Source organism: Silurus aristotelis (genome assembly GCF_946808225.1).
Source record: "Silurus aristotelis genome assembly, chromosome: 10".
Lineage (NCBI taxonomy): Eukaryota > Metazoa > Chordata > Actinopteri > Siluriformes > Siluridae > Silurus > Silurus aristotelis.
Genome location: NC_139583.1, coordinates 14,778,648 through 14,799,796, shown reverse-complemented (window position 1 = coordinate 14,799,796; position 21,149 = coordinate 14,778,648). Strand labels below are relative to the sequence as shown.

Here is a 21,149-nt window from a genome sequence, read left to right as displayed (position 1 = left end):
CTTTTTCACAACCCACTTACCTTTTTCTTGACTGGTGTCTGAGCTGGATTTTTAACATCCACCCACTTGACAGTCCTGTGGCGGTCATCCCAATCTGGCACTTGGTCCACTGACTGCTGAAAGGTTATCTGGCAGAGTTTACATTTCATCATCTCTGCATTCAGCACTATGGGGTGCTCTGAGCTGAAGCTTACTGTCACCTCCTTTGAGCAACTGGCATGGAGGTGACCTATTTGAGGTGAGAAATGCAGTTGTGGTACATCCTGAGGCCATTGAAAGCGCAGAGCCACTGAGTTGCTGTGGTTGATCATGGTGAAAGTCTTGTGATAAAGCCGACCCACGTGACAGTCTCCAAAGTTCACAATATCACATTTGCCTGTAGGTGATGCATAGAAAAGAGCACAATGATGTGAGACATAAGAAATGCATTTTGTATCAAATGTATCAAAATGCTAACAATGGTTATGAATCACTGCAAGAAGATATTGGTTAAAACTCGTAATATATAACCATTCAACATTGTTTCATTATTATAGTGTAATCTTTGTAAAACTTTGTCTTCACCTTCGATGCTGTCCTGGTCTTGAGGAACCTTGCTGCTGATATTGTCCAAAGAGATGATGTCACGGTAGCCCTCTCCTAGGAGCTGTAACAGGGTCTTTTCATACTGGTTGTCTTTTACCAACAGCTGCAAAGTGGCTTCAAAACTCTGAGGTACTTCTGGATGAAACTCCACCTCAAACTCTGCTTGCTGTCTAGCCATTAGATTTAGTGAGGCCAAATGAGCCATCCGTTTTTCTTCTGTGAAGAATTTTACATTTTTATACATTGAAGAATGGTTAGCAATTAAAATGACAGTGTGCTTGATTAAATGCTATGTTTTATTACTTTTAACAATGTATTCTTAGGTAAAGCCAGTCACTACTCTTAATGCACAATGTGTGTGAACAGAAAGGAGGTAAAAGCTAATATGCTTTCATAAAACTTTCATGAAACAGGAGTGAAAACTGAAGCCTGCCACTGTATAGGTTTATGGTTAATCATGTTAAACAGATAGTCTAAACAATAGATCCATACAGTCTATGCATACACTATATGGACAAAAGTATTGGGACACCTAACTTTCTCAGTAATATGTGGTTCCATTACGATTATATTAAGTTTATAGATGGTTTGTATGGTATCTAATGGATTGCCAGCTGCTGTGGTATATAAACTTTATATGTACTGTATCATGTTCACCGTATTTTCCGGACTATAAGCCGCTACCTTTTTCCCACGCTTTGAACCCCGTGGCTTAAACAATGAAGCGGCTAATTTATTGATTTTTCCTGGGTTTTCCCGGTTTCACAAACTTCAAGCCAAAAAACTGAGCCCCATAACATTAGACAAATGAAATTGCCGAACGGGTTCAGGTAAACCAATGAAACTCTTTATATCAAATCAGATGCGCTCCCACTGAATCGGGCCGCACCACATCATAAATATGGATGAGGTTCCTCTGATGTTTGACCTGCCGCTCACTCGGACTGTCAACAGGAAAGGAGAATCATTCATCACGCTGAAAACAACCGGGCATGAAAAAACGCACTTCACCTGTGTTCTGAGCTGCACGGCATCAGGAGAAAAACTTCACCGATGGTGATTTTTAAACGCACGACGAGGCCAAAAGATAAACTCTCGAGAGAAATTGTTGTGAAAGGAAGGAGGAAGACAGTGAACAATGACTTTCTTGGTAGGTTACTGTTTAGATACAAGCCGTTGTAACGCGTTTAGTCAGGGACATGGGATAGCTTGCTAACTCCAGTTGCAACAGAAATCATATAAGCACAGACAGGTTTCCAAAACTCATGCTTTTTTATTTTTCTTTGCAACAGCATTACGGGTTAGTCAACGGAACTTAGAAATGAGCATCAGAAAATAATAAGGACATATTCCTTGGTCTTGCACACGTGCAGTAATACCGGTAAAATGTGGCGGCATGCTATTCCCAAAATGCCGCTCTTCTCTTAAAGGAGCCACAACATATTTCACCTGTTACACCGTGTAACAGACCCTTTCTTTTGTTAAAGCCTGTGTAAAGTTCATTAGTTTCAGTGTAGACACCTGCAGCTTATAGACAGGTGCGGCTTATTTATGTTCAAAATAAAAATCTTTGTAAAATTCAGTGGGTGCGGCTTATATTTGGGTGCGCTTAATAAATGACATATATATTATATATTGGTTGCAATGGCAAATCAATAAATAGTATGAAAAATAGGGAACATGGTAGGAATAAAGATTTCATAATTGTGCTATTTTTTACTAGCATTTGCTAACCTGAAAGCTATCTTTTTTTACCTATTTCAAATTTAGCAGCTTGCATAATAGCACTTTTTATACACTATTAATCAAGGTTATTAAACGATATTTGAATAGTGCTTAAGTGTGTAGTTAAAATGTGAACAATTATATTCTTATTTACACTTAGCTAGTAATCAGGATTTAGTACTGACCTGTTCCAGGCACACTGGCTATGTGTGAAGAAGAGATGTCGCTGCATAGAGTTCCAGGAGCTGCCCTTAAACTAAAGACTCCCATCTTGTCAAGCAGATCAATGCTAACCTATAAAAGTCATAAATCTGGTGAGGCAAAGCAACACCCTACAAATGATAGTGTTTACATGATTTATTCTTCATCTTACCTGTGCAGGTACATTGCTAATGTTCTTGATGACCAGAGGAAGAATTTGTCTCTTGTTCACCAGCAGTCGCTTGAACTGCAGAACTGGTTGACCATGTTTGGTCCTCTGGACTGGTTTTAGAATAGTTACACAGGGTAAATTGCCCTCTCCCACCAAATCAAACACCAGCACCCTGCTTCTGCCCAAAAGAAAAAAATAACAGTTAAATATGATTGTACCAAACCAACAGGTCCTGCATAAAATGTACAAGAAAATACATGCAAAGTCCAGGCAGTTTACCATTTTTACTATGACCCTGAACAACATCTGTTTTTTATGAAAATAATTATACTGAATTGCAATTTATACATATTCATTGCATATTCTACAAGCCATTATCTTAGCCAAATGATGTATAATACAAAAAAACAACAACTGGCCTGCATTAATTTTTATGATTAATTAGTTTCATACCATTGCTATAGTTACAAAACAGCCACATAAACATAACTGGGTCTTATTATTCTGAATGCTCATACTATTAAATAAAGTGCTCATTTGAATGTGTGCTTAACTTTCTCTGCATAAATATTTATGTAACTTTTAATCGAAACATCTGAACATTGCCTATGAGGTTTAATAAAGGAGAAGTCACGTTTAAACATTAGGCTTTTTTAAAATACTTTTTCAATGGATTAATGTGATCTGATATACAGTGGATAGAACATGATTGAAAACTCCAAAACATCCACCTTGCTCTAAGAAAGATTTGCATGATAGATTTGCCCTTATTCTTGGAACCCTGCTGGAATTTTCCATTCTGCCAGATTTTGGCAGACTCTGGGTGTCATCTTGCACTATCCACCTCTTAATCATGAACATAACAGTGCTTCAGGGTACATTCAAAGCTTTGGAAATCCTGTTATAACCCGCACCTTATTGTATTGGGATTGTTTTGAGGTGTCTTTGTAATGTATGCACATATATATATATATATATATATATATATATATATATATATATATATATATATATATATATATATATATATATATATATATATATATATAAAACACTTACCCAGTTGCTCCTTCTACAGAGGCTTCAAACACCCCAAGGTAGGTCTGCATGTTCTGGGGAGTGAAGGTAATTGTAGCAAAGGCGTGTGAGTGACTGGGGATAGTCATTTTAGTAGGGCTCAGCTCAAACACCTCCAAGCTACGCATGGACATCTAAAACAGCCAAATTAAAAAAACACAATCAATGTCTTAAAATATCGCTAGTTCACAGTAGCAGGCAGCAGTTATACCTTTGAACATACCCTGTTGAAGACAGCTTTCACCTGCAAACTAAGTTTACAGGGTATTTTGCCAGTGTTGGTAAGACGGAAGCGAGCTTTGGCTGTCTGGTTGACCAGCACATTGTTGAAGACAAACTTGTTCTCATCCTGGATATAGATGCCCATGGCTTCCTGATACTGCTCACATTGGAGCATGTTACTGTTTTTGCACAATCTGTGTTCTTCAAAGATGGAAGCAATATCTTCATGGGCTATTCCTGCAGCGAAATAAGTGACATACTAATCAATGATATTGCCACTGCCAAAAAATTATTGTACAGAAGAAACTATTAAATAAGCGCACCAAATCTATTTTTAGAAGTGTACTTCTGTGTTACCCCTGTGTTACCCCAATTTACCACATCTTACCACACACAAACATTTTAACAGGCTTCCCTGAAACTATACAAAACTCCTCTGATTTGAGATAACATACATTAAAGCTTTAAGGTTTAAAGATTAAAGGTGGCCCCTAAGACAAATATAAACACAAGTAGCAATTTAAAGACTTGTGCTTTGCTGTGGGTGGCCCATGCTTTGGGTCCAATTATCAGCTTAGAGGGAAGTGGGACTGCTTAGAGACACTATCATTTTATCAGCAAATATTTCTGTCCATCTCAATCCTCATTTTTGTAGGTGTTTGGGTGTTAAACCACATTAATACAAATTAAAAAAACAATTCTAGACAGCAAATGTTTTTGGGAACGCACAAACCTGGCATGCAGACCTCTGCTAACAGCTTGTAGAGAATCCCTCCTGGATTGTCAGAAGGGTCTCGATCAGTGATGTCCACCACCAGGCACTCCTCCCAGCAACCTACCTGCTCTGCCACACAGTCCACAGTTACCACCAGCTGGGCACCGGGTAGAAGGACACCAACGCATGGAGACAAAGAGAACAACCCCACAGCCAAACGAGTCTGCAAAATTGAAAATAAAAGGAAGATACAATAAAGGATGTACTTTATTTATTTTCCTTCCTTACTTTTTCCACATATTAAATGCTTGTAAGTGTTTTATCCAGTGTCAATTTCTACTGTAGAAAGTACTTTACTGTATACAATGTATATAAATAGTCCTGTTATAATTGCAGGTTTTGTGATATGAAAGAAAAAAAAAACATCAAAGATAAAACATCAAAACCAGCAATTAATAATTGTTAATTATTATAATTATAATGTAGTTTGGAAACATACAAAGGCCCTCTATTACCTGAGAAGGTATGATGTCCCTTAAAGGGTCCTTCAGGATAGAGTCAGCCTGACGTAGTTTAATGGCAGAGGATAATCGTCTTGCAGAGTTACTCTCTCTTGAAATTCTCTTGCCTATGCTATAAAAGGTAAAGCGTTCAGATAGAGAAGCACATTCATGAAAGAAAATGCTGATATTTTAATATGTGTGGATCGTGTTTGTACCCTTTTTTCTGTTGACACACTGGGAGATTTTTCGACATTTTGGAGATGGTGAAATAGAATTGAAATTCACCGCTGTTCTCCAAAGTAATTGTCTGTGTGATACGGGAACCATGAACTACTGAGCCAAAGTTGATGTCATGTGCAGGGTGGATGCTGTACTTGGAATAGAGACACTGCACAGAGACTTTGAGGGGCACGATTTTAACGGTTTCTCTACCATTATAAATATTCGGTTCGTGGACCTAAAAAAAAGCAATCACCAAAGTAATTTTTAACATGAAGCAGAAATTGAGCAAAATCTATGTTTTTAGATTTCTATAATTTTAGATCTAGATTTGCGCCTGACCTGGCATTGTAAAATTGGTTGTTGTTTGATAGACAACTCCTTGTTGAAACAGAAGATGGCTTGGGCACATGTGGGTCGGTCAGTGGGATGAAGAGATCCTTTTTGAGGTGTAATAGTGAAGGCTGAATCGAGGTTCGGCATTCCGGGTTCAGTAGGCTCCAGAATGAATCTTTAACAGAAATAGCATTGCACATTTGTAATTGTATTTCTATTCACTGGAATACTGATCATATATATTGGATGCTGATGTAGAGTATGTGGGTGTGAACATACCTGTAGGCAATGTCATGTTTGCCTTTGTTTTTCAAGTTAATAGATATCTTCACTTCTTCTGACACTCTGATGACGCCAAAGTCCAGACAATTGTCCGTACCTGAAATATTTGTAAAAAAAAAAAAATGAAAATAATTTGTTATTTATGGATATATAAATACTTGGATGGACATAAATGAGGAATTACAATTACCTTTGGGAAATGTAATTTCCAGGGCTACATCATAAGCCTCTGCCACAATATTAATGTTCTCTGTCTGGACAACACCCAGAATATTCTCCACATCTGACACCTAAACAGCACACACACACACACACACACACACACACACACACACACACACACACACACACACACACACACACACACACACACAATTTAGCTGCAAAAATCAATTTAACAGCAAACCTTGCATGCTCTGATTATTCATGACCAAAGGTTACCTATCACTTTAAAGCAGATTATGCTTAATAAATGAAGATCTGTGCTACATTTGAGCTATTGGACAGCAACCTACCTCTAATCGTATTGTTTTCTTCAGGCTAACCGGTCTTATGGCATGGAAATGTATGAACAAGGAAAACTCAGAGCGGGCCATTATGATGCCACTGTCCTGGGAAATGCTGAACTCCTCACCCAACCCCTCAAAGCCAATCACCCTCCAGGCGACTGGCAGTGCAGTAGGGTTATACAAACACAACCTGCGTGTCTCCTTCCTGAAGGACCACAGAAATTAAAAAGATGGTCATACTGTACTATATTAGCTTTACTACAGGGTAATAGAATATGAATGCTAGAACCCCAGGTTTCTCAGCAGCATATTACCCAGAGCATTATACTGCCTCTGATGTACTTCTGCTTTTTTGTTGTTTTTTTTTGTTTAACTGGAAATATTATACAATATATTTTGATAATTTTTATGCAGATTATCAATAATTTTGCAGGGCACTGCCATGATATGTTATAAACACAACTGGAAAGAACAAAAGTAAAGATTAATTTCTTCACAACTTTTTTCCTCAAAAACAAGACTCTACTGGAACCCACATTAAATATTAAGATGAGAATCATAGTCCTGACCTGTCCAGGAAAATCTTATCAAAATTAAGATGTTTGCGCTCCAATTCCAGCTCAGGCCGCACTCCTCTGCAAGAAATGGGGAAGATGGCAGGTTCCGGGTTCTCCTTAATACAGCACACAACACTGTCTTCTATAAGACCTTGGGTGGTTGGGTATGCTCCTACTCTGAGCTCCTGCAAAAAAAAAAAATGTTTAAGTGAGATTACTTTATACCTCTATACAGTGCAGTTCTCAGTGCATTAATCTAGCCTTCTATTAGAAATTTAGACAATGCCGGCTTTAGACGCTAGATGAAGACATTCTGCCTATTTTTTTCTTGTTAAACTTCTTTATTGTTTTCACCTGTCTCTGAATTGACTCCATGTATTTGCTTAGTCACTGGATTCCTTGTGTGAGTGTTGTCACTCTCTTTGTCTTTTATCACAAGTGCTTTATCTTTTGCTGCCTGCTTTTTTTTATTTTGAGACCTTTTATGATTTTTGCTTTTTAAAATTATTGTATTGATTCCTAGTGTTTAATGTTGTAATTTAGCCTGAATGTTTGTTTTCATACTTTAGTACTACATCTTTTTTTATTTAATGGTTTAATTATTGGATTGTTTGAAGTAAACAAATAAATACATACAAACATTTATGTACTGTTCAAACATACCTTTCTCTCATTGGGCCTAAGTACCATATTTAGAGGGTCCAGGTTAAATGTGGAGGATTTGGTGTCCTGGTGGAGGAAGAAATTAACCTCTGCCTCCATGGGGGAGTTGTTGTGTATTATTAGTCTTTCTATGTTTTCTGGGCAATTTCTTTCCTTGTACCTGTGTAAAGTAAATATTATATTATGTAATTCATTATATAACATTTCTCTTATTAACATAATGATGTTTGTTGCTTGCCTGTCATTTGTTTTTCCACAAGGCAGAGGCCCAAATTCATACAGGCTTGAGCGGATGATGTATGTCTTCTTTAAGCCATTCTCTTTCTGCATGACCTTTTTACAGTGGCCAAAGACAGTTCTATAGCGCACACAAACACAAAACACCATCAGAATACCAATATGAACAAACAGTTGTGGGTTCTGTTCATGAGCCTACTGCCTGTTCTCCAGACCTGCAAGTAATACTCACTTATGATCTTTGCTAATGGATGGAAAGGCACAGATGCCTCTGCAATAGAGCTGATAGCAGCGCTTGGTCCCCGTCAATTCAAATTCCATATTGTGTTTAAAATCACCAGGCACAGATGAGTGAAACCACAGTTTCAGGGTCACTTGGCCACCTGCCTGTACAACCCAGCGAAAATGGGTGAGCCTTTATGAGAACCAAAGAAAAAACATTAACAAACAGCAACAAAAAGGCAAATAATTGCGCATGAGAAGTACTTATATTAATCCTCATGTTTGCATCCCATTCCAACTTATAAATAACTTATAATTAATAAATGCAGATCATGTGGTAAAGATTAAAACAAGATTATTCTTATTGTTTTCACCTCTGACGGTGTTCTGTAAGACAATCTTCCAAAGACTTGGTGTGATCAGTTTCAGATGAAGGGGTGGCCGTGTTCAATGGAGGTGAACGCGAGTCTATGCTTTTTCTTCCTTTTTTTGCAGGAACTCGCTGCTTGTCTTTTAGGGTCCCTTTGACTGATTCCTCTTTCACTGGAACCTTCTTCCCTTTGCCTTTGTACAGTGTTGTAGCATCCTCCTGAGCAGACAAAGCAAATAACAGGGTTTCTAATTCTAATTTCTAATTCTAATTCTAATTCATTAATTCATTTCTAATTCTAATATCTAATTCATTAATTATAATTACACAGTTATAAAACTATTTAAAAGAAATTGTTAAGCCAAAATATTTCTTCCATTTGGTAACCCTGTGATGTTTCCCAAATAATAATTATGTAAAAAAAGCAAAAACAAACAAACAAACAAAAACATTTATGGTAAAGTGTCTAATTACTTTTGCAGACATAGAGGGACTTAGTGATACTGTCTCCAAGTCAACCTCCAGTTTCTCTTCAGCTGAGTCTTCCAAAAATGAGGGCATCAAGAAAGTGAAGCAGCCAGGAGTGGAATAGGAGCTGGACACCTCTCTCTTTTTGGGATATGATACTACTGAGAACAGCATGGGTGGAGGAATAGGTGGACCTAACCCATTCAAAACCTATGGACAACATCAGAGAATGAAATTACAATATAAACCAACTGAAGTTTGGACTTTCCAGGCTTTAACTAAACTAGCCATTTCCTTATTGAGGTATAATACATTCTTTCAATACAAATTCACATTTAAGTCTTCCAGTACCTCATCTAATGGTGGCAGCTTCATGCTGTCGAGCAGATTGCCTATGCTTGCCTCCTCTTTCTTGTGGATAGGGATGCAGATGTGCGGGATAAACTCAATTGCGAGCTTATTCTCTGAACCCTCTCTGCCATTTGGCATCAAGTGAGTCTGGCTGGGGGTTGGGGACCGCAGCTTAGAATCAGTGTCTATTTTCGTTCTTTCTTTCTCCCGCTCTTTCTTGACCTTCTTACTAGGTATCTTATGTTCTGACAAATCTTCTGACAAAGGAGAATCAAGCAGGAGGCCCTGAGTCCTATCCCAGTTCTGCAGCATGTGCCGGATTATTGGCTCGCTCTGCTCGTACAGATTGAAGCGGGAAATCAGCTGCATTTCAGTCTCTGGTATCTGGAAACATTACACCCCGAGAGATAAAATTAGGACAAAAGTTTGCATGCTGTATTCAAAATCCTGCAATACCATTTATATTAAGGTAAGAAAAGAGATTAGGCTTTGTATTACTCAGTTACAGTTAAAGTATTTTACATGGCTTAATAACATAAACTGTATTTACTTTGATAATTAGTATGTATGTAGCACAAGCCCAAACTGACCTGCTCTTTTTCAAGTTCATCCGGTGGCTGTAAAGACTTATCATCACCATTTGGCTTGCTGGCTTTGCCATTTTTGGCTTTCTTTTTGCCTCCTTCATCACCCTCCAAAAGTGCGTCTTTGGGTTCTATACAAGATGACAGCTTTCTGCCCCCTTTGACCTGCTGTTCTTGTTCAGTGTCAGAAGGCAGTGCAGACTATACAAAGGAAGCATATCAAATCAATCATTAATGATCTTATTTCTTGCAACAGCGTGCATGTTTGTATTATACATTTACTGTAGCTTTACCTGGGCAGCTCCCAGTTGACTTTTCCTTTCTGTTAAATTTTCTGCTTCCTTTTTTACTCTCTTGTTTTTTTTCTTCATGTCCTCCTCCTCTCTCTGCTTCTCCAACTGCTCCTTTGTCTCCTGTGTCCTCTTGCTATTGCAATTATAAAATCACATATGTTTTTATAAAATCATCATTATGTCTCTTGTTAAAATCAAGAGTCAGTTTCTAAGATTTACTTATAAGCTTTAAAATGGTTACTCACCCAGTACCTATATACTTATACAAATGTATACACTTTTATTAGTAAATTTCCATGGAGCAAATGATTACCTGTCGATAAGATCCTTTAGCATGTACAAGTGAGGGTCTGCACTTGATTTGACTTCCTCAAATACAGTTTCATACACATCCTCAACTAGTTGGTGCACATCCAGCTTTTCACCTGCAGTCTCTTCTACTACTTGCATAGTATCTGAATACATACAAAACAGGATCTTTTAAGACAGGATAAAACAGGTTTTATCTCATGTATGCATCAATTTAGTACTCTATTACTCTGTATATTATTGTATTTTCCTGGGGTATTATACACTTGTCTCTTTTCACAATTATTGTCTCTTAGCTTAACTTCTATCTTTTTCATTTCCAGTCATTATCTTATTCTCTCTTGTTCCATTATTTTCTCTTAACCATCACCTGTCAATTCCGGTTGAGCTTTCTCTCTGGATTTGAATTCAGCGTAGCTGTCAGTAAGGTTGATAAAGTAGATGTGCTGGCGATTGTTGAAGGCTTTGATGATGACATGGAGCGCAGTGCTTGGGAAACGGCAGTACAGTGTCTCCAAACCATCAATCACGACACCTCGGTTGCAGTCGCTAAGCTACGGGACATTAGAAATGCATAAATGGCACATTATTAAATCTAAGAAACTTTTTTTCTGCAACAAAAAACATATTGAAAATTATTGTTCAACATAAAGAATGATAAATAATGGATTCAAATCATTTTGTTAGTGATTTTATAGTGGCCATAAACATTGAAGCAGTTGTTACCTGTAGTCTCTCTGACAGTATCTCTACCAGAAGATCATCAGGCAGTAAACTGGTCCTGCCTCCCAGCTCACCCACCTGACTTACACTCTCACTAGGGAGCCTGTGAGTCTGACCAGCCTGCACATAATAAATACACTGTAATTACACTCACCCCAAATCCAATCTAATTTATACAGATACTGTAAAAACTGGGTTATTATGAGTATCATATAATTATAGATTATAGTCCAATGCAATCCAATGTACAAAAAAGAAAGCAATATTTTTACTTATTCAATACAATGTGATTAAGCCATGTTTCTATATAATACAATGTGTTTTAAATATGATACCATGCATTTACATTAAGATTAAATATAAATGCTACACTGTACTACACTATACTTTACGGACTGCAAAAATAATGTTCTAAAAGTACATTAATCAGAAACTCTCCCAATTTAGTATTTTTAAGTTCCTTAAAAACATTCCTTTAACCCATTCAGAAATTTGTGATTGTCTCTAATTAGTAATATTAATTAAGTTTAAAAAAAATTTATTTATGATATTCTGCCCAAAACTATTTGCAATTTGTTAAATCAGTGTACCTGTTCAGTAAGCATTTAGTTTAGTGCAGCAGTTAAGTACGAGTTTATAAGATAAGATATATAATTTTATTTGTCCCACAGTGGGGAAATTTCTCTGTTACAGCAGCAAAAAAAATAAATAAATGCAACTATATAAAAGAATAGACACATACTATAGTATACAGTATATACACAACACAATGTATAAATACAAATAAGGAAAAAAAAGAGACCACTAGTAAGGTTGTGTGTAATATATTATACGGTATATATATCTATATATCTACGGTAATATATCTACTGAGAATTGATTACCAATGAAGCAGTGAGATTGGAGTCATCATTTTTCTTTGGTCCATTGTTGTTTGTCTTGTTTGTTGAGAGAGTGGATGCAGGGTCTTTGAGGTCAGTGTCCTGAACACCCTCAGCAGTGTGTTTGGCTAATGCCTCAACGCTGAGAATGCCTGTGGCTTGACTAGCCATAGCTGGTGTTAAAAACACAGATGCACAAAGATATGGAAAAAATTATTCTTTTTATAAAATGAATAGAATAGAAATGGAAAAATATCCAGGAACATGTATATTCACCAATATTTTCTTCTTTGCTTGACACAGGCTTCATGGTATCTCTAAACAGCTCTCTGGCCTGCTTGCTTGCAGAGCTGGTCCCAGATGTCACAGCCTCTTGCACCACAGAGTCTATGTTCAGACATGCAGCACCGTAGTACCTTGCTAAGCTCACTGCTAAAGCTGTCTTACCTGTACATACATACAAACAATCATTTGACCAATAGAACAGGCAAAACCATAGACATGGTGACATTAATCTTTATATACTTGTTTTATATTTCCACTTATAGACTTGCAAGTGTGACCTTATAGCACACTGCAATTGCTGAATATTAATTAGGGCTGATAACCAATTAAAATGTTAAATCGTGATTAATTACATGATTGTCATGAGTTAACTCATGATTAATCGCAACTTAATTGCACATTTTAATCTGTTTTATATAAATCTTAAATTAATACTTTTTTAAGTTTTTAATAATCTAATCAACATGTCATGGACAAATGTTGATGTTTTATGCAAATGTATGTTTATTATTAGTGAAACCATAATCAATAAAATAGTCTTGTAAGGCAATTACTGTGTATTAAATTACATAAATCATCAGGAAACCAAGTGAATATTTTTCCTATGTTTCCACACGGAAGGTTTTAATTGCCGGATGTATGCACTATGGCAGTATTTTGGTCTGGGGAATAGGGTTATACTGTAAGTCTCTGATCCATTACCACAGTAGATGGCGGTAATGCTCTACTTAAAAAAAGCGAACCGCCAATAAAGAAACAGAAGAAGAAGAAGCAGAAGCAGAATCATGGCAGATTTTGGTGCTTGATTTAGGACTATGTTTACTGAGACTATGTTTATTGATTAAAAAAATGTTTTTCTTGCTGGATTATTATTATTATTATTATTAATAATAATAATATTATTATTATTACATCTGAGTGAAAAAAGGATGTCGTGAATAAGTGTGTGTTGTGTTGAAGGTTTTAATTTTGCCTCTTTTATATTTATTTATTTATATTCTTAATCAAAAAGTTAAAACAGAAATACGCGCTGATGCGCTGATAAAACGTGCCGTTAAAATTAGTCGGCGTTAACGTGTTATTAATTAATTCGGTAATTTCGACAGCCCTAATATTATAAAATATTTAGAAAGTTAAGCACAAAAAACTTTGAATAGTCATATTACATTACTCACTTAAAATACTTGAAAAAAAATAAATAAATATATATATATATATTGTGCTTTCTAAACACCTCATTCCACATTTGCTGTTATGTAAATATTTTACCAAGCGGTCCAAGGATTAGCAGTCTACCTGAGAGTGGAGCACCATGAACTACAATCCCAATGCCTCTGCAAATGTGAGGAGCTTGTTCTTCTGGTGATAAATAAACACCAATGTAGTTAGCAATAGCTTTAGAAACAGGGTTCACTTCTAGATCACCCATCTTATTGGTCCTGGTGTTGTCTTTGACCCTGTCTGTAAGGAAAAAACAGCATCCTCAAAATACAAATTTCTTTAACTTTTACTTATACTTTTTTGCTACCGTATTACATGTTAAGTTATAAACATTCAGCACTAAAAAGGCACATTTAATATTAACATAATGCAAGCATACCTGCACCAGTGGAGGTCCTATATTTGGATGGTACAGATGTTACACCTGCCTCACCCTCCTCCAGAGAGCCCTGTTCAACATTTGATAAGGTATCCTCTCGCCCTGCACACTTTTTCTTCTCCCCGATGTCGGAAGATTCAACCTCTTTATGAGAGCCAGTGTTGAATGCTAAAGCACAAGGAACATGTTGATTTTGCCCAGGTTTAGAACTAACTTTAAAGTTTATTCCAGCAAAGAACAACCGCTTGTTACTTCAGCGTGATATATAGTATATAATCTCTGATTGAGTTTGTTCATAGATTTAACTGCCTCTGTCAGCAATCTGTGTGACACAAGCAAGCTGTATACACTTTATCTGTCAGTGTGGAAGCCCAGTTTTATAAAAACACAAATCTACACCCAAATCATGGTATTTAATCATGCTGATTACGCTAGTTGCTATAGATTATTGGAAAACCACAGATCCAATGATTTATCTCACAAATCACTATTACTTTTGGACTGACTGCACAACTACATCTGCTTGACTAAAAACTAAATTTTTGATTGGACCACTACAAATGTAATTGGTGATATTTTAGTCAAACAAAACCTGATTAAGTGACTGCATAGTGTCACTTTGGACCAAAGATAAATGCAACAAAACATGATCAGTATTATACAGCTCTTTTAAAATAAATCACAGACATAACTACTACTAATTTATAATTTGCAGGGGGGAAATTGGCAAAATCAAGACCTGGAATTGGTATCAAAAATGGTAAGTGATAAAAAGTAAAACTTCTTTTAATTAAAGCAGTAAGAGGTCATGTTACCTGGTTCAAGATTCTGAGACTTGTATTCTTGGTAGTAGTCCAGAAGCTCAGTAGGCAGATGCTCACCAGGGGCTCGAGGGGGCAGCAGCAATATATTACGTGCATCATATCCTTTCATCAGTCGCAAGATCTGGGGAGATGGATGGATTAAGTTTATATAGCACAGAAAAGGTCCGAGAAGAGCTGACTGGTTCAATAAATTGACATTATTAAGAATTTGTAAGAAACTGGATGCAGAGTTTCCTGCTGGACTACAAGGTAATGTTTTATAATGACACATTATTATGCACACATTACAAGCAACTTCTCAGTAAAAACATGATCTAATCATTCAATATAACATTTAGAAGTATATTTCAGGAAATGTACATAGGTACAAGGTTAATAATAGTGGTAAAAATTAGGGAAAATGTCGCTAACTACAAAGAATCCTTAAATGAAAGGTCAATCCTTTGGGCAATGATGGCTGAACAGTTTATTCTCTGGGAGGCTGTTCAGATGGACAGTGGTTCAAGCCACAGCCTTGCCAAGCTAGCACTTTCAGCCCCTTGAGCAAGGCCCTTTTGTGGTGGGGCACTGAACCATGGTTCAGCTCATTACCCAGTTTCTAAGTAAATAATAAGTGAAGAAAATAATTTATCTGTGCTTCAATGTATATGTAATAAATAAAGCTATTTGTTTTGCTGTTCGACCAATTATCATTTTGATTGTCTGCAGTGAAATTCTGTTGGCTTAAAGAGGAAAGAAATTCTGGCCTAGTTTTAAAAATCAAAATAGTTTTCGGTTATGTTTTTGCAAGCAGGAGACGTGGCTGACATCAGACTCGAATCACTAGTGAATCATGATTAATAATGATCAACCACTTCTTCATCACAGTGTCAGCTAATGAGAACTATAACATAGTGAAAATGAACATATACTGTATGAGTCAGTGCATAAACTCTGATCGTCTGAGCATGGTGGATATTTAATCACTCATCTAATCACTCTGTAAACATACAGTGAACATTTTAGGTTGGCATGAACAGTTGTTTCATTTTTAACTATTGTTTGGTAAGGTGTTTTAATAGCCATTTGGTTTTTAATGCACAGTTTCATCTTCTGTTTAAAAATGGTGTACAGAACACTCACATTTTCCTCTTCCAGGTACTGCTTGTCAAAATCCAGTGAGTAGAACTCAATGGGGAAAGGGCAAGGGTTGCGGACTAACACCTCAACCTCCTCTCCATTGCTGCATGGCAGCAGAGGCCCCAGGTTGATTTTTGGGGTGGAAAACTCCAGCTGTGGCTCCAGTCCCTGACCCTGGGCTATCAGTAGAATACGCTGGGTGCTCTGAGCCACTGCTATCAGCAGCCTCTCTCTGTACATTCTCTACAAAACACACAGTCAATTCCAGAATTAATGGCACTTTAATTTAAAACTGCATACTTTCTTACATAATCATTATAGTAAATTGTAAAAGTCTCAAACAAGATGTCTGAAACAACTCTTCAGAACTTTTTTTAACATTTTATATTTGCTATTGCTAATGTTGCTAGACATAAATATGTAGATGCCTGATAGTGTATGAACCCATTCTTTTTTATTGCTTAGCCCAGCCTTGAAGTTCTGCATAAAGCTCGCTCTACAAATGGAAGCTATTAAAAGTGTCTCTAGATCAGGTCTGTGATGTGTATCATATAGGTTATATAAAAAAAATCTGGAAGCAAACATGTTGCTTCTGTGCTTTGATCCAAAGCAAAGAAGAGTTCTGGTTATAGGATCAAACCCCAGCAGTTTGTAATTCTTACCTCTTCAGCTGGACTGAATTTGACCTGTATGTTGACCCTGTCATCAGGATACAGTATGCCACTGGATGGCAATATCTCAAAAATCAGTGGAGTAGTCAACTTCTCTAATCGAACCTTCTGTTTCAGGTGAAGTGGGATGTGCTTAACACCAAAAAAAAAAAAAAAACATATCCAAAGTGGTTACTTTCCTTTTTTTTTTTTAACCATTAGCATCTTCAATTACTTCAGAACGGGATTAAAACATCTTTACATCTGGTAAATTTCATATACATTTGTAAATAAAGATTTTCTTTGCTTGTTATTAAATGCCTTTGTTATCTGCCCTACTGAGCACTTTGTGTTGTGTTAAGTTTAAAACACTATAAATGTGCTAACATGTGATAACATGCCCAGTATTATTTATATTATTATTAATTATACAAATGCCTTTGTCCAGGGTAACTTGCAGAACGTAAACATTCTGTGTTTACACGGTGTACATGAGCCATATTCATTTTCTTAAAGTTAATTCACCTTCCTCTTGATCTGCTCCTCCTCTTTGATGCTCCACTTGCAGGGCACTGGCTCAGGGTTGTGTAACTGCACTGAAGCCACTTTGCACATGCCGCAAATAACACTGTCAAACTGTAACATTTTTGTAGAGATGTTTAATGAGGGCATTACGACCACTGCACGTAGACGGACTTGAACTGTAGGACCCCCCAACACCTATACAAAACAAAAAGCTTGGTATTAAAGAAGTCCCAACAACATTTTCCTATATAACAGGAAAGCATTACAAAGCTACAATCAAATGAAGGGGAGATTTTTATGCGTTTAACTGCATGTATATTGTAATCTAGATGAACATTTCTAAACCAGTGTCAGGGGAGATCTATGGTTCTGTTGTTAAGCAACATTTTGGAAAATGTTGTCCTCTTATACATTAACTATATTGGTTTGATGTGGCCATTTATTACATTTCCTATACAAGCACCAAACATTGGATAAACATTAGTTTGAATACATTTGTAATAATTCATCAAATATATCCATCATCAGATATAATCATAATTATTATCAGTGGGTAGATTTTCTTTTCCACTGTTTTTTTAGGAAAATATTTCTAGCAGAGAAAAAGCAGAGACCTGCAAGGACTGTTCATTTAAGACTTGTTTAATAGAATTAAACAAGTCTTCAATAGATTTAGGTAAAGACTAAATAATGAATGGGCTTAGAAGGCTTGTTCATTATATTAGCAATTGCCAGGGGCCTTTATGGGGACGTTTTATGCAGTTGTTACTTGTGGGGAATAAATAATTAGCATAAAAATAATTATGGTACTTCTCACAACTTTTCGAAATGTTTATTTGCAAAATACATTAACAAAGACACAGTAATTACTTTAAATAATCGTTTTTTATAACTCTCCACTTATCAGGCATCACTGCAGGAGTGTTATGCCTCTACTAAAAGAAATGCAATTCACTATTCATCAGAAAACAGAAAACAAAAGCACACTGACAGATCATGTCATTTTACCAAAGGAATGAAGTATTTCTCCTTTCCATCAGTAACAAAAACAACAGCATATAATCTAATGTTTCCAGGGGAGCACTGTGAAATGTCATGGTAATGTTTGTCAAGTGTAAACAAGAAACAGTCATCATAGTTTGAAGCACACTAACAAAAATAGACAGGCTTTTGGCAGTGAAATCTATATCAAAAACCTCCATGAGAAAAAATGGTGTAAAGAGCACAAAGCCCTAGACTTCTATATGTCATATATGAATTAGAGATTCATAAGTCAGTTCTCACATTTCCTACATGTAGATAAATTAACATTTGGAAAAAGCCCAAAAATGGCACAAATATTTGGTTATGTGGCCTTTACTTTATGTAAAATTGGGGATAAATAATGGTAGCATGCATGTTCGTATAATAGGCAACCATGGCCACCATGGAGAAGACACCACAAAGCCCATGCCACAAAGTATTCACTAAGTATATTATTGCCTGATGTTAGCAAGATTTATATCACTTTTGATGTTATTCAGTCTATTTAGCTTCTGATTCACGTGCCTTGGCTGATTTAGACTGTCCCTTGCCTGTCTGTGACTACAATCTTGCCTCATGTGTATTTGTTTACCAGCTTTTTAATAAGGCATTCTAACCACAACTACCACCATCTCTGCCCCAAAACACACAGACACTTTCTTTATAATTTCACTTTATCCTAGAATAATAATACTCTTACATATTTTCTATACATTCAAGAGAAGTAATAAATACTAGGAATCAGTCAGTGCTTTCCATGGTCACCATAGTCATTAGATTTAAATGTCATTGAAACTCGAGGGAAAATGCTGAAGCAAAAACAGATAAGTAAATCTTATCCTTCACTCCTTCAGTGGCTCAATATCCAACCACAAACTGTGCAGGACTATGACAGCAATCAAATAAGGCTTAAGGCTCTTCTGCATAAAGGTCTTTCATTCTGATATATTGTCACATTTTTCTGATATAGATATATTTACTTGAAGTTTAGCCTTTTAGTATTATATTCTTCTAGTGTCATCAAAGACAGCTATTTTTCAGTATGAAAAACTAGTATTTCTTTCTAATAATAAGTAACAATAAATACCATCAATAATATTCAAGAGACATATAATATGGCTTGTAGTAGTGTTATGAAAACTAAGCCACCTGAAATTCTTGGATTACATTTGTTCGCCACTACTGTACATACCAATGCCTTTAAACACTATTGCAAACCTACTTGTATAGGCATGACGATGCTCATCTCCCCAAGCTTCAGATTTGCACCTTGTGGATCAAACTTCATCTCAAATGTCTCTGTCTCACAGTAGGGAAGATTCTTCACCCTATCCAACTCTGTACTAAATCCTAAAAAGATATGAACCAATTTCTGAATGCATTGTTCTAAAAATGTCACTCTATCATAAAAAATACTTTTCTGAGGCAGTACCCCGAAAAGCTGTAAGCTGCATGAACCAACCTGTGCCTGCCAGAGACTTTCGTTCAGCTCTAAAGGACACTGGGAGAGGCCCAGTGTTTGTCACTTTGACAATGTGGGTAGACACAGTGCCGTGAATCACACAACCAAAGTCCAGAAAGTACTCAGGCAAAATAAACCTATAAAGAGTGTATATTACAAAATCAGGTTTCTCATGAACAAAAACAAGAATTTAAAGTATTTTTATTATGTGATGTTACCTGCTGAGCTTTTTGCACCACATGCTAGAAATGGATCCAGGCGTTTCACTTTGCGCAGATTCGCTTTCGGATTTGATAGTAGTTACACAATGTTCCTTAACTAGGAGCCTCTCAACTTCCATCTGTAGCAGAGCATCATACTGCACATACACACACAATGTTTGTTTTTAGTAGCCTTACTCTGCATATATCCTAAAATGTTTTTTGTAGTGGAGCAATGTACATAGCAATAAAATGTAAAAACAAATTTAAACATGTTTCTAAATGAAAATACTTCAATTATGTATATATTTATTTCCCATCTGATTTCTGATTGCTGGTTTACTTTATGGGAAAAATAAATACATATTAGTACAGTAGCACAGAGCAGGGCTGTATATAAACACACTGTCCATTTTTAAAAAGAAAATGTAAAAAAACTGCATATTAATTCTATTTTCCTATCAGCTAATCGTGTGGCAGCAATTCAATGAATGAAATCATGCAGATACAGGCCAAAATTAAGTTAAAACAAAGATTAGAAAGTCCTTCTCTGTCCTATTCCTATCTTAAGTTCTATTCTTGGCTGATGACAGGTATAATAATCGATTGGAAAAAAAAAACATTTGACAGTAAACTTTGTCTTCAATGTTCAGAGGTATACTTACTCTAGGAATGTGGTCCTCTTCACAAAGTTCACCAAACTCTGTACTGGGTCTGCTTAGAATGTCATCTCTTAGGGGTTCTTTCTCAATTGCCTTCTTTGCCTCCATCAGCACTAAACTATATTGTTTATCTACAAAAAAAAATTTAAAATTAAGTTGTTAAATGCTTGACAAATAGATTTATTTAAAATGTAGGTTTTGCTAAACATGTCATAATAGGAATTCTGTTACTGGACTGCTTTAAAATAGAAAGTTTAAAGGAGAAGGAATTGTATTCACCACCCCCACTGCCATCATTATGATCCTGTCATCAGTGCTACATCATAGTGCAAAGCTTATCCACACTGCTGTTGTCTCCAAGGATTAGCTGTAATTTCCTTCCAATAACTGTTGGATACTTTTTAAAATGTACTTTTTAAACTTAAACAGAGCTTTTTCTTTAGTTTAAAACTGTTTTAAAGGCTATAGCCATATGAACTTAGAAGACATTTAAGCAACAAATTTAACCTAAAAACTTATGCAGATGTGCATGTCCTTGACTTTGACCTCACGGCTCAACAATATTCATGTTCTACACAAGTCCTGGATTGTTTTA

At 36.3% G+C, this 21,149-nt stretch overlaps 1 protein-coding gene across 1 annotated transcript in view; it reads right to left on the bottom strand.

Moving 5' to 3' along the window:
- The window catches only part of hydin (HYDIN axonemal central pair apparatus protein), a 67,106-nt gene that overhangs the window by 9,179 nt on the left and 36,778 nt on the right, over positions 1-21,149 (bottom strand). The window contains exons 28-64 of the mRNA XM_083552559.1: positions 20,558-20,685; positions 19,911-20,050; positions 19,693-19,829; positions 19,453-19,580; positions 17,208-17,402; positions 16,695-16,835; positions 16,036-16,275; positions 14,905-15,034; positions 14,090-14,257; positions 13,786-13,950; positions 12,481-12,651; positions 12,208-12,377; positions 11,327-11,443; positions 10,971-11,154; positions 10,605-10,746; positions 10,292-10,424; positions 10,005-10,199; positions 9,415-9,798; positions 9,070-9,273; positions 8,600-8,814; positions 8,236-8,418; positions 8,005-8,124; positions 7,767-7,926; positions 7,116-7,288; positions 6,553-6,751; positions 6,228-6,327; positions 6,035-6,134; positions 5,762-5,930; positions 5,416-5,657; positions 5,213-5,330; positions 4,716-4,920; positions 3,984-4,219; positions 3,743-3,894; positions 2,684-2,861; positions 2,496-2,604; positions 565-801; positions 21-376 (exon numbers count right to left, since the gene is read on the bottom strand). Of these exons, the coding sequence (XP_083408685.1) occupies positions 21-376; positions 565-801; positions 2,496-2,604; positions 2,684-2,861; positions 3,743-3,894; positions 3,984-4,219; positions 4,716-4,920; positions 5,213-5,330; positions 5,416-5,657; positions 5,762-5,930; positions 6,035-6,134; positions 6,228-6,327; positions 6,553-6,751; positions 7,116-7,288; positions 7,767-7,926; positions 8,005-8,124; positions 8,236-8,418; positions 8,600-8,814; positions 9,070-9,273; positions 9,415-9,798; positions 10,005-10,199; positions 10,292-10,424; positions 10,605-10,746; positions 10,971-11,154; positions 11,327-11,443; positions 12,208-12,377; positions 12,481-12,651; positions 13,786-13,950; positions 14,090-14,257; positions 14,905-15,034; positions 16,036-16,275; positions 16,695-16,835; positions 17,208-17,402; positions 19,453-19,580; positions 19,693-19,829; positions 19,911-20,050; positions 20,558-20,685 (6,524 nt within the window). The remainder of the gene's footprint in view (positions 1-20; positions 377-564; positions 802-2,495; positions 2,605-2,683; positions 2,862-3,742; positions 3,895-3,983; positions 4,220-4,715; positions 4,921-5,212; positions 5,331-5,415; positions 5,658-5,761; positions 5,931-6,034; positions 6,135-6,227; positions 6,328-6,552; positions 6,752-7,115; positions 7,289-7,766; positions 7,927-8,004; positions 8,125-8,235; positions 8,419-8,599; positions 8,815-9,069; positions 9,274-9,414; positions 9,799-10,004; positions 10,200-10,291; positions 10,425-10,604; positions 10,747-10,970; positions 11,155-11,326; positions 11,444-12,207; positions 12,378-12,480; positions 12,652-13,785; positions 13,951-14,089; positions 14,258-14,904; positions 15,035-16,035; positions 16,276-16,694; positions 16,836-17,207; positions 17,403-19,452; positions 19,581-19,692; positions 19,830-19,910; positions 20,051-20,557; positions 20,686-21,149) is intronic.